Source organism: Calypte anna, chromosome 12, assembly GCF_003957555.1.
Source record: "Calypte anna isolate BGI_N300 chromosome 12, bCalAnn1_v1.p, whole genome shotgun sequence".
Lineage (NCBI taxonomy): Eukaryota > Metazoa > Chordata > Aves > Apodiformes > Trochilidae > Calypte > Calypte anna.
In genome coordinates, this window is record NC_044258.1 from 2221003 (window position 1) to 2233493 (window position 12491).

General features: G+C 46.7%; 1 protein-coding gene across 1 annotated transcript in view; it reads left to right on the forward strand.

Moving 5' to 3' along the window:
* Nucleotides 1-634: 634 nt before the first annotated feature.
* WNK2 (WNK lysine deficient protein kinase 2) overlaps nt 635-12491 on the forward strand; it is a 111519-nt gene continuing 99662 nt past the window's right edge. Inside the window, exon 1 of the mRNA XM_030458638.1 lies at nt 635-1378. Coding sequence (XP_030314498.1) covers nt 665-1378 — 714 coding nt within the window. The 5' untranslated portion in view covers nt 635-664. The remainder of the gene's footprint in view (nt 1379-12491) is intronic.

Sequence of the window (12491 nt, forward strand, 5' to 3'; positions counted from 1 at the left end):
GCAGGGATGGGCGGGCGGGGGGCGGTGGCGGCCCTGGGGGCGCGGCGGAGGCTGCCGCAGGGCTGGCGGCGGGCAGGGCCGCAGCCCGCGCCCTGACGGCGGGGATCGGAGCGAGGCGAAGCGGCCGGCGCTGCGGGCAGGGCCGCGCTGCAGCGCGCAGGGGAGGCCGGCTCGTTCGGTGCCCGCTCCGCGGCGCGCAGTGCCGGAGAGGCGCAGGCACGGCGGTACCCGCCCCTTCTCCCCGCCGCCCTTCTCATCCCCGTCCATGGCGCTGAGCACCGCAGCCCCCCGCTCCGCACGTAAGTAAAAGCAGCCCCGCCGCGCCTTTGTGCGCGGCCCTGCCCGGCCCCGCCGCGGGGGAGGCGGCCCCGCCGCGCACCTGAGCCCCGGGGCTGCCCGGAGCCTCGCCGGGTCCCGCTGCGCTGCGGCCGCCCGGGCGGGGAAGGCGGCCCGGGGAAGCCCCGCAAGCCGCCGCGGTTCTCTGCCCGCCGTAGCGCCGCGCTGTGCCGCGGGGGGGGCTGTGCCGGCCGGCCCCGGTGCGTCAGGACGCTGCGCTCTGCCTTGTTCCTCGCAGGTGGCGGTGGAGCGGCCCGGCCCGGGCATGGACCGCGGTGACTTCCCCGGCCCGGGGGCAGCGGCGGCAGGCGCTGAAACCTCAGAGCTAATGGAAACTGGGGGCGATGCCAGATCGGCACCTCGGCGGGGAGGCAGAGGCGGCGGCGGCCGTGGCGGGTTTCCAGCGACTGCCGAGCCCAGCGCTCCCCCGGCTGCGGGGACGAACATGAATATTGATGGACCCGGCGGTGGCGGGAGGAGCGGGGCGGCCGCGGCCGCTGCTGCAGTGCCGGGAGCCCCAGGAGCTGCCGCCCCGCCGCTCCGCGCACCCAGCTCCAGGGATCCCAAAATGGTCCATCAGCGGTTCCTGCGGCGGAGCGTGGTGGACTCGGACCAGGAGGAGCCTGCTTTCGACCTTCCCGAGTCAGAGCATCAGAGGAAAATTATCCTGCTCCCTAAAACCCGGAGGATAATTGCGGAGAGAGCCAAGGCAGGGCAGGGGGCCCCCGAGCAGGGGTCCCTGGGGGCAGAGCCTGCCGGAGCGCTGACGGCAGCGCCGGCCCCTGGCAGCGCCGCGGGGGCCGAGGAGCAGAGGGAAGCCGGGAAAGATGCGGAGAGGAAGGAGGCGTCGGATGCTTCCAAAGATCAGAGCAAGGCAAAGAAAGAGGAGCCCGAGGAGGAGGCCGATATGAAAGCGGTTGCCACTTCGCTGGATGGCAGGTTCCTAAAGTTTGATATTGAACTCGGGAGGGGATCCTTCAAAACGGTCTATAAGGGCCTGGACACCGAGACGTGGGTGGAAGTCGCGTGGTGTGAACTCCAGGTAAGCCGACCTGATCCTCCGGTGTCGTGTGGGTTTTTTGTTTTGTTTGGTTTGGGCTTTGGTTTTTTTTTTTTTTAGTTTTCGTTTTGTTTTTTTTATTTTTTAACTTCTGCTTTGTAAGCCTAAGGCCGATGGCCACATGCCGGTGTCATCTCCAGGAGCTCAGCTTTGAGCAGCCTTTATAGTCATCATCGCTTAGTATCCAGTGTCTAACTATAGCGCAATATTCTCATTGGCTCCGAGTCTACCACCTTATGTACACTCCTCCCAGGTTTAACCCTCTCGGCCCCGGGATCTGCCTCCCGACACTGGCGATGCTAACGTGGGTCCTGTCATATTGCATCAGAAGCTCCGGAGTCCCTGTCCGGATGCACAAGGATGGCAGTAAGAGCCACAGGGTGCTCCTCTCCTCCCCCTGCCCCGGCACTGCCAGAAAGCAGCAGCTCGGGGTAGCAGGAGTGAAGGAGAGGGTCTGGATTTAAAAATACCAGCAGGAATGAACTTGGAGTGCATTTCCAGGCCCTTTTTCTAGGCGCATAAATGCTTTTGTAAAGATGGAAGATCCGCAGCCCCCGGACCTGCTCTTTCCTCCCCTCTGGAGCTGGGGCTGTCACCAGCTTCTTGTGACTCAGATCTCTGACACCACCTCGATGCTTTCCTTTCTGGTTTTGGGTGTTGTGAACTTTGAGCTTCAGTTAGCTCCCAGACCTGTTAATCCAAATGTCTTTTAAAAGGCATATTTTAAATAAAGGATGTGACTTGAGCTCTAGGCCTTTAGAGTGAAGTCATCCAGTTAATGTCCAAAGAAAGTGAAGGTGTTGATGCTGTCTTTTAGTGGTTTGGGACATAGCTGTTAGCCTTTTTTTTGGAGATTTTTATATAATCACTTCTGTAAAAATGACAGTAGTAAATGTGTAATTTTTTTCTTTCTGAAGCCTTTACCGTGTTACTTGCCTCGTTTCTGTGTCCATTTGAATGAGACCTATCCGAGAGAAAAACCCAATATGGATTTCATTATTTTTCTTAATTGAGGACACTCTAATTTTTGGTGGGAACTACAGGTTTTAACTCTCACTGGCTGATTGAGCTTTATGGCCTAGGGGAGTATTTGAGAATAGCATGTAAATAATTTGATGTGATAAATCCAAGTGGCTGATTATTTTTTAATGGTGGCCCAGTCTCTTTGTAAATCCCTCCTGGCTTCCTGGGATAGATGGAGATGGATCCACAGCCCCACCTTTATTCCTCTAGCGATTTCATTACACTATATCATCATTATTCACTGCAGCACCTCTTCCTTCCTTAGGAAAAGTATGGGGAGCACTTCTCGGGATTTTTTAGACGGAGGTGCAGTATGTGGGGGTATGGGGGCAAGGGGCTTATCCCCTCTGTAGGATTCTGGGGATCTCCTAGGGAAGGGGAGAGGCTGTGGGTTTGCCAAAGGGATCTGAAGGAGAGGTGGGCGAGGCAGCTGCTGCTGGGGGGAAAACCTTGGGCCTGGTCTTTGTCTGGCCTCTGCCTTCAGCCAAGTCCCCAGCATGCAAGGCTTTGACTTGGACAACCTGGAATCTGGTTTGGATGGTGACTGGGATGCTGTGGGTAGGAAGGGTTGTCCAGAGGATGCTGTCCCCATGCCGGGCATTGCGGGGCCATCCCACAGGGCAGGAATTTGGCTGGTTACCAAGTTGCAAGGGAATTGCAATGGATGTGTTTGAAACGTGTATTTTCTGTAACGGGAATACCTTTATTTGTCAAAAGTATTGGGGAACACAGTGGACTTGTATTTCAGGATTTGGGTCGTTTACATCTTAAGAAGATTGGGAAGGGGAAATTGCAGCATGACGCTGACCTGGGGATTGGTTTTTATACTCCTGGTTACATTTGTTTAGGAATTCTTAAACTGTGACTGCACGTGAAGAAATAATTTGTAATATAATCCCCTAATTCCTGCAAGTTTCCATTAAGCATCAGTTTAAAACAGCTCTGCTAGATTTTTTTGAGTTATTCTGCCTGCAGTTGTGGAAAGAAAACTCCCCTGCTTATAGGGATTCACACCAGTTTCTGTAAAGCAATTGAATACTAAAGAAAGGAGCTGCTTTTCCCTAAAAACTGCTGTCTGCTCCCCTGGGGAGCTGGAGGTGATGCCAGGGGCCAGGTAAGGTGAGCTGGTATGTGAGTTCTGAAAGGGCAGTACCTGAGTCTGAATTGAGCAAGTTCAGCTGAATGACAAAAAGCTTTACTCTGGGATTAATGCCTGCCCTTTTGGGATGAATTTGCATGGAGGAAGCATCAGGAAGAGGTGTGAATAGCTGTGTGTTGTCTTGGGTTTTTGACTTGCTGAGTACCTGAATTCAGTTTTACTGGGAAAACATCCCTAAGATGCTGTCAAGTAAGCAATGTCTGTCTTCACGGCATTTTGAAGATTTTTTTAAGTTGTGCTAGGTAGGTCTGGCTCCCCTTTGCCTTTCTCTGGAGAAAGGTGGAGTTGGGATACACACCAGGCAATGGAAGACACCATCACCATGCTGCTGGAGACAAAATGACTTCCTCTGCAGTCTCACACCATCAAAACCCTCCAACACAGCCTTTTAAAAAATTATTTTAAAAAATTACAACAAATTTGTCTTTTTTCTGGAGATGGTCTTGTGATTGTTAACTTCCAGAGCTGGGTAGTTAGAAGTGAAGAGTATCGAGGTTCCATGGTGGCATTAATCCTCTCTCCTTGCTCAGCACTTTTTCAGCCCAGTTGTACTGTTGCCTGGGTGTCTGTCTCTTTGTCTGTACAAAGACCTTGTGAGCCATTCTTGTTCAGTGGCTTTATTTCACTGAAAAGATGGCTTTAGGGTTCAGAACCGAAATCATGACTTGGATTAGGGTAGGATCCAAATGCTAATCAAATATTTGGGGTTAGGCCTGCCTGCAGATGTGGAAGCTGCTGTCAAATTTGAGCTAGAAAGTAAGTTTTTGTTCCTTCCTGAAAGAGGACCACTGGAGCAGGATTAGCATGCCCTTGGAGTTTGGAAGGGATTGCAGCCTAAGGTTTTCAACAGCTATAATTAATTTTAATTGGTGGCACAGGATTGCTGTGTGGTGTAACAGTATTTCAGTGTTACACTCCTCACTGAAATGTTAGGTCATGAATAAGGAATATAGGCTTTTGCCAATCTGCTGCTGGTGAGCCAAATAATCTTTTTAGTTAGATAAATGGTTTTAAAATGCCCATCCTCTTCCCTTTGGGAATGTGTAAGGAAATTGTAGAAGAGTCAGACCTGGGGCTGTCTCAAGTGCAAAGACCTCATTGTACCTTTATGGTTCTCGCTTGGGTGGTGAATGCTGAGCTTCTGTATGATTGTATTTAATTTTAGCTTCCTTTGTTGGAAATGAAGGGCTGGGCTGGCTGGTCCTGCTGTTGCTGGAGTGGTGGGGTGAGAAGTGCATGCTTGGGAAATCAGGGTTTTCCCACTGGCTGCACAAGACTTCTCCACTCTGTGTTTAGGTGCTCAGGTGGCTACTGGTGTCTTCAGGATGCTCTGGGAGTCCCTGCTGCTCCCTGGGACAGAGCTCTGTCCAGGTATGGGATGTTGGAGGTGTTTGGGGAATGATGCGAGAGTGAAGGAGGGGCAGAGGTCAGTTGTGCTGCCCTGCCCATATAGCTGAAATTAGAAATCAAAGGTATCAAAGTTGCTCTGCTTGTGTTTTATAAATGGCCGCTAAGCCAAGGTAAAAAACCACAACCAGACACTCTGCTCTACAGTGGCAGCTTCTTACCCTACAGCTTTTCTGCCAAGGTTTTCCTACATATAGCTCTGTAGGGAAAAACTCAATTATCTTTTTAAGCTAAGTGTTTTACTTCGGTTTTATAGCACTTCTTTTTTATGTCGTTGCAGCCTTGAAAAAAATCCAGAAGTTTGTCTTGATTGATTTGTTTGATCCATTGTATGTCTTGAGTCACTCATTCAGGGCTTTCCAGTTTTTGGAGGGCACAGATCTAACTGAAAATGAAGTTCTAAAGTTTCCCAATATTTATTTGTTTCAAATGTAGTAATAGCTGTTTCAATTAGTGATAGCTGACTGATATTGCACGAATATTCTAGAAGCACAAGAAGAGATTAGTCCTCGTTTTAAAGCAAGGTGAATAAAAAGGGTGTTTCAAATCATTGATGCTAGACCTATGTGAACTTAGAAATCTTTACTTCTAAGGCTGGTTATCTTTCTTTGAAGAAAAACTTCTAGTTTGTAGAGGAAAGAGAGAAAAGCATGCAGCTTACTTCCAAGTGGAATAATTTATGGATGAGAGAAAGCAATGATGTCTGTGTAATAAAAATTACATTTTAAGTGGTTTTTTTCCATCTTACAGCCATTTAGACAATTTCTGATAGTTGTCCATGGCTCAGATGATTTTGTGTAAGTTGAGACTTTTGTGTGGTTAAAAGTGGGAGCCTGGAAAATGGGCAGTGTTAGAGCAAGTTCACTTTGTTGTAGCTGGCAAGTCACTTCTGGCAAAATGAAACTTATGTGGAAAGAGAAGGGTGTCTGATGCCCCTGTATTAAGAATCCAGGGAATTCCTGGATTTTCAGGATTTTCACTGGCTTTTGTTAGTGTCCTTTGCTGTCAGCATTCAGCTGATGTCAAAATAGCAGCTGGTTACTCTCTATGCTGTTAATATATTGGTTGGGTCAACTTTGTAGTGTAAATGAACAGAATAATTTGGAAAATGGGTTTGGAAGAAGAAAGGTGGGAAACTGTATCTGAAAGCTTGAACTTGGCACTCTTGTGTGCTCTTATTAATTTAACCCCAACTAACTTTGTTTTGAGTTAATTCTTGGGATAGTGACTTGTGTTGAAATGCAAACAATTGGTTTGTCTCTGCCTCAGGGTGTCGATACCGAACCCTGTGCTGGGTCCCTGGTGTTTGTTAGGGGAGCCCTGACATGGAGGAGCAGGATAGGGATACAGCAGGGAACTATTAATAGACATCTTCTCTAGTTCAGTAAATGAAATGGAGCTGGGTCAGACTTCAGATTCTGCCTTTGAATCAAATAAAACTCCTTTCTTTTGCTTCTGAGTGCATTCATTTATGTGCTCTTTCAGTCCTTGTTGGACTCCTCAGGTTAGATGCCTGGGGTCCAGTTGCCAGCAGAAGAAACGACTTAAAATAAAACCCAGACTTGGTGTGAAGGATATTTCTGGTGCCTTGGGTCATCTCTTGTCCACAGCTGACAGGGAAAAGGTTGATGCTCAAGTGCAGGCATTACTAAGCTGACAGCATAGACCTGGTGGGGTGTTGGGGTGTACCAGGGGCTGCAGAAAGCTCAGTGGTGCTGGTACTGATGGGCTGAAAGGGCAGCAAGAGCAAGTCACCTGCTGGCTACTGGGAATTTTGTGTGTTCTGAGAGACAGAGGTGCTGTAGGGGTGGGGAAAGGTGGATGGGGTGAGGGCAGGAATGGGGGGATTGGTGAGGAAGTGATTGATGGGTCTGACCCTTCAGGAGCCCCAGGGAGGGGTGAGTTTGGGGTTGAGTTCTGACAAGAGTTTGATACAACTCTGGTCAGGGCAAGTGGCTTTTAGACTTGCTGTGACAGTGCCAGCAGCAGGATCCTTACCTGCATGTTCAGGAGGTTCTGTGGTAGAAGACAAAGATAAGGTAAATATTGATGGTCCAGAGAACAGTAGGCATAAGAAAGGCAGCCAAAGGTGAGATGTGTGTCAGGTGAGATGTGTGACACTTGGCAATCCTGTTGAAAGAGACATCTTTCATTGCTCTGAAATAGGAAGGGTTTCTGCAAATGATGTTTGGAGGGTATTGAAAATGGTCATGAAGAAACAGAACTAGTTTTCCTCATTTAAGTTTGTACATGTGAAATGAAATTTACATCTGGAAATGCATTATTTCCCTGAAGTGATTCTGACTTCCTAGAAAACATGAGGGCTATCCTGATGTTGATTTTTGGTGTGCTTGCAACTTGGCTTGGCAAGGAAAGGAGGGGAGAGTTGGGATTTTTTTTTTCTGCAGAGTTGAGAAGTTAGCTAGAAGCAGGGTCTTGGTGCTCCTCTGTATCTCTGAAATGGAGGAACTGACTCACTGTTCTCCTACTGACCTTCTGCCTGCCTGGAAGTGTGAAGCACTCTCCCTCTGCCAGGGGCTGGGTGTACACTCAGATTCTCTCCAAAATCTTTAACAATGATGGCTGCAGCATCTCTGTGGAGTATGGACCAGGTGTTACAGCTGCATGCTGGCAGATCCTTTCAAATTACTGCTGTATCTGGTGTGATGGTTTTTCTTTCTGTTTAGAAACAGAAAAAGAGAGGGAGAAAAGAGTCTTGACCCCTCTTTGCCTTCATTTTACTTCTGCAGATCAAATGGGAAGAAGGCTTTGGTGGTCAGTTGGTGCAAGTGTGAGCTGTTTGGTCTGTAAAAAAGGTGTCCCCCTCTCATTCTCCGTACTTTTCTTTCTGAGCAAAGGTATTTCTTTAGATCTCTCAATCCAGTTTCCATATAAACCACAAAATGGTTAATTTTATGTATTAGATTGGTCCCTTGCAATGGAATGGGCTGATCTCCAATCCATGAAGTCAGCTTCACATAAAAATCTCAAAAAATCCCCCAAAATCTCATTGCCCTTCAAAGGAATCAAATCCATACCTCCTTGGGGCATGGTGTTTATTCAGAACAGCTTGCTGGGTGGGAATTTAGTCCCTTCTGAATTAGCTTGGGTGCTCCTGAGCTGTTCTGACTTTTCCTGCAGATGCTCATGAGCATGCAAAGGACATGGAATTTGGTGCAGGAAGGGGATCACAGATCCTGTGTCTCCCATGATCACCTTTCCTGGGGACACAGTGGGAAAACTTGGGGAACATCTTAGTTGCCATCTGTGGGGATTGGTGGACTTAGCTTGGGTTGTAAATCTGCTGGCAAGAAATGTCTGCCAGGGACTTCCCAGGGTGACTGTGTTGTTGGTTAGCAGTGACTCTGCTTACCCCAGGTGTCTGTAGGGATCTCCCTTCTGCTCAATCCCTGAAAGGAAAAATAGGTAAACTCATAACTCCACTAATCCTGAATTTTATTTTTGAAAGATGCTTCCTCTCAGGTATGAATGGTCTTGTGTACCTGGGTTTTCAGTTCACCGTCACCCCCACAAGGCTTTTTTTTTTTTTTTTTTTAATAAACCAAACAATTACTGCCCCTACTAAACATTCTCTCCCCCCTCTAACCCCACTGTGGCTACAGCATTATCCCAAATCAGCACATTCCTGGAGCTGCTGGGATTTCTTCTCTCCCTCTCCAGAATCTTCCATACAAGTGCTTACACACTGTCATTTGTCTCAGGTGTCACTGTGTGCACAGTCAGGTTTTAATAAGTGATTTATTGGAAAATAATTCTGCTGTACTGTGTTGATACAGCATGTTGGCTGTATGATATGGTGCTTAAATATGGGGTGGGATTAATGGGGTGCTTAAATATGGGGTGGGTAAAATGAAATGCTGCATTATGGAAATATCCAAGTTGCTTAAACTATTGAGGAAGGAGTAACTTAAAACCTAATACCTTCTGTTCTTCAGTTGTTTGCTACAGAGAGATACAAAACACTTATTCATGAACTCTGAGAAACAAAGACAGTAGAATGCAGGCTCAAATAACATCAAGGGTTTTTATTGGGCCATTTTTTGTGAATTCAATTTGATCTTCATTCCTGACTTCTTAAAGGAAAATTAAACATGGTTTAAGCAGTGTTTGATCCTGTTACGAATCTCTGCAACACTTTTGCCTCAAAATTAACTTTTTTTTGTATCGTTGGGTAAGTAAACTTCAGTGGTTTCATTCCTAGCTTTTTTCTGAGAAAATGAAAACCTGAAAGGAAATGGACATTTTTTTCTCTTACATGTTGTTTTTTTTTTTTTTTAATGCCTTTTGGGTTTTTTTTTTGGGCTGGGAAGCTGTATAGTAGTTGGTTATGAAAACTACAAACTCACCTTTCCAGATTCTGAACATCCAGCTTGTAGCCCAGCTTTCCTCTAAACTACTTAAAGGCATTTTGTTTCATCTTAACCCAAAGAATTTAAATGTAAATCTGTATGGATAGTAGCTGACCTGTTTTGTTCCTAGCTAACTTTAGGCTTTTGGGGAACTCTCTTAGCTTTTCCAGTAACTTTTAACAAAGTATGGGCCCTAATAGATGATGGTTCTGTCTGTGTTCCCTCTATTAGCAGGGCTTGTCCAAGTGCCATCACCTGCATGAAACATCGTAAGACTGAACAGATGTGAGAAAGTTGTGGTTTTTCTTTAGCTAAATAACACAGATTTGTTTGTATCCTCTACCATAAGGTTTTATTCAAAAGAACAAATGCCACTTGGTTGCTTCCTCTGCTGAGAACTGAGTATTTACTTTACAAGAGTTCTATGAACCAGGCATTGCCTACAATGGATGTTCCTTTCTTTTGCTGTCCTGTGCTTGAAGGATTAAAATTATAGTGTTTATTTCAGATTTTGTACAAAAGCAGCTTTTTAACATTGCTTTCCCTGATGCTGTCTGGATTTTTTCAGCTAGAGCCACGTTTTGGGTGACCCATTGTACTCAGTGGAGCTGATACAGCTGTGGTGGTTGACTGAGCAGAATCAATTCTGTTCTGTTAAAATAGAACAGTGCAGGGGGGAGGAATCACTAAATTTCCAGTGTATCTGTTTGCTGCAGCTCTGTGCTCTGCTGAAACCTTTGGAAATATCTAGATGTTGAAAAACTGATTGCAGAGAGGTTTGTTTTGTTGTAGGCTTTACTGATTAATTAAGGAAAATTACCATGGTTATGTGAATTTGAACTTTCTTTGCTTCTCTTTAAATATCAGTGTCTGTTTTAAGACTGTGGATGATAAGGCACTAATAAAATGGACTTGCTTTTCTCTCCGTGACAGTAAGATTTGCTGCTTTTGATTTCTAATGGAGGATCAGAATACCTTGTCCTTTGGGAAGCACCCATGGGTGATTTGCCTGTATTTAATATTTGTGTATAGATAAAATGGGTAGTGTAAGAGGAGAAAAATGCACAACCACTTGTATTAAGCCATGGTATATAGGGTTAAATAAACAATTCAGAATGACCTAGAATGCTTGCTTATAGCCCATCAGTGCTTCTGGCTCTTCAGGTAACCTTCTCCTGTGTGGTATGTTTTGCACATGCTCCTGGGGATGCAGCATCAGCCCTTGCTGCCCTCCAGGCTTCTCATTTCATTTTTCACAGCCTGTAATAACATGTGCAGCATCTTTCCTTGACCTTAATGAAGTTAACAAGTCCTTGTGGCAGCTCAGCCCAGCTGCAGCCTGTGATCTCCAGGAGCTTTTCCAGCACAGGCAGATGAGTGAGGGGAAAGAATATGGGGTGACATTTGGGAGTTATTTAGTTATTTGGATGGTAAGGACCTTGTTATTTTGAAGCTCTTGTAACACTGTTCCAGGAAACAAATCGGGATTTTTTTTTTTTTTCTTCTGTGACTTTCCTCTGAGAAAGTGAGAGAAAAGCTCCTGGGGGTAATCTGCTGTCCCTCAGATACATGGCAGACTCTTGAAGAGGACTGAAGCAAGTTTGAGCTATAAATTTTTCCAAGCTGCCGAGAGCTTCTGAGCCCCATTGGTATCAGGTAGCAATGATCACTTGGTCTTTAAATAGCAAATTTGCTTTGGAGTCTCCATTTCAGACCTTAAGCTGGTTTCAGACCCACCTCAAGAAGCAGCTGGAGAGAACTTGGGCATCTGTAGAGACAGATTTTCTGTAAAGACAGAGAGTGCAGTGGTGCCTTGTGCTCAGGTGTGCTGCAAGGGACCCAAGAGAGCATCGTGTGGATGGAGAAGGCTCCATCACCATCACTCCACCTTCAGGCACATGAACTGGCTTGAGAGAGAGGTGAGACCTGTGGCTAACCACCTAGTGCATCCAGCAAGCTCTGGTATTTCCTCTTGGGATTAACTTCTTACCTGAGACTGGAAGAATCTCCTGTCTTGGAGGCAGGAAGTTTGCAGGAGGGGTGCTCCTCACCCTTCCCTTAGCTGCAAATGCAGCACCTGAGAGGCTTTGGTAAAGGTTCTAATGGCTGTTTCAGGTGGAAATGGGAATTTGGAATGGATCTGCCCTGTTCCTTAAGTCCTTTGGTCTGAGCATTGCCATCATGGAAAGGGAGATGGGCAACACCTCTTCCAGCTGCCACATCCAGATGCCATCACTCAGCTCTTTCACAGTCTGCTGGGTGTGCTCTGCAAGTGTCTCCTGGCTTCAGTTATTTCAGGAGTGTGTTCCCCGTTCATTTTTGGGTCGCAGCTCTGTTTATCTACAAAATGGGCACCGACCTAAGCTAAGGCTGAGGCTGTTTGGGGTGTATGTAGGAGACCTCAGCTTCTGCAGGCACCCCATCTTCACCAGAGCCATGGTGCCAAGCTGTGCTGGCTGCAGGAGGGATGGGTGTCAGAGCCACAAGGGCTTTCAGAAAAGTGCATTTGGACACAATGCTGAATTCTGTGCTGAACTCCATGCCTTATTGCTGTAGTCTCACGTAAAGCCAATGGGATGGATTCTAACCTGAGTCAAGATCCTCTGATGAAGGCACCCTGTGGTTTCCTCCAGGCTGTAGACAACTCTGAATCCTTCCATGCAAAGTATAGAAGTATAGAAGAAAGTATAGAAGTAAGTATACTTCTATATACTCTTCAAAGTATAGAAGAAAGAAACTCAGCAAATATCTGTAGCTGGGCAAGGGAAGATGAAGCAAAGCTTCTTTTCACCCTCTGGAGTTCTCTTACGTGGTTTGAGGGAGGTTGAGAAGAGCCTTGTGCTTACTCTCACGTGTCTAACTTCAAACTCCTCCATGGGTGAAGTGGCACTTGAGATGATGGAATCAGTTGGACTTGATGCTCTTTCAGGGTTCTTTCCAACCCTTAACATTCTGTGATTTAAAAGCAGGGGGGATGCAGATTGACTTTGGCCACACTAATATCTGTGGTTTTCTTCCTTTTTTTTTTTTTTCAAATGTGCTGCATGGTGACTCTGTTCATAAGCAGGGTTGCTGGTAAGTGTGGTCTGTGTTGGAGGGGATCTGAGCATGAAACTGGAGGGTCTGTGGCCAGGGG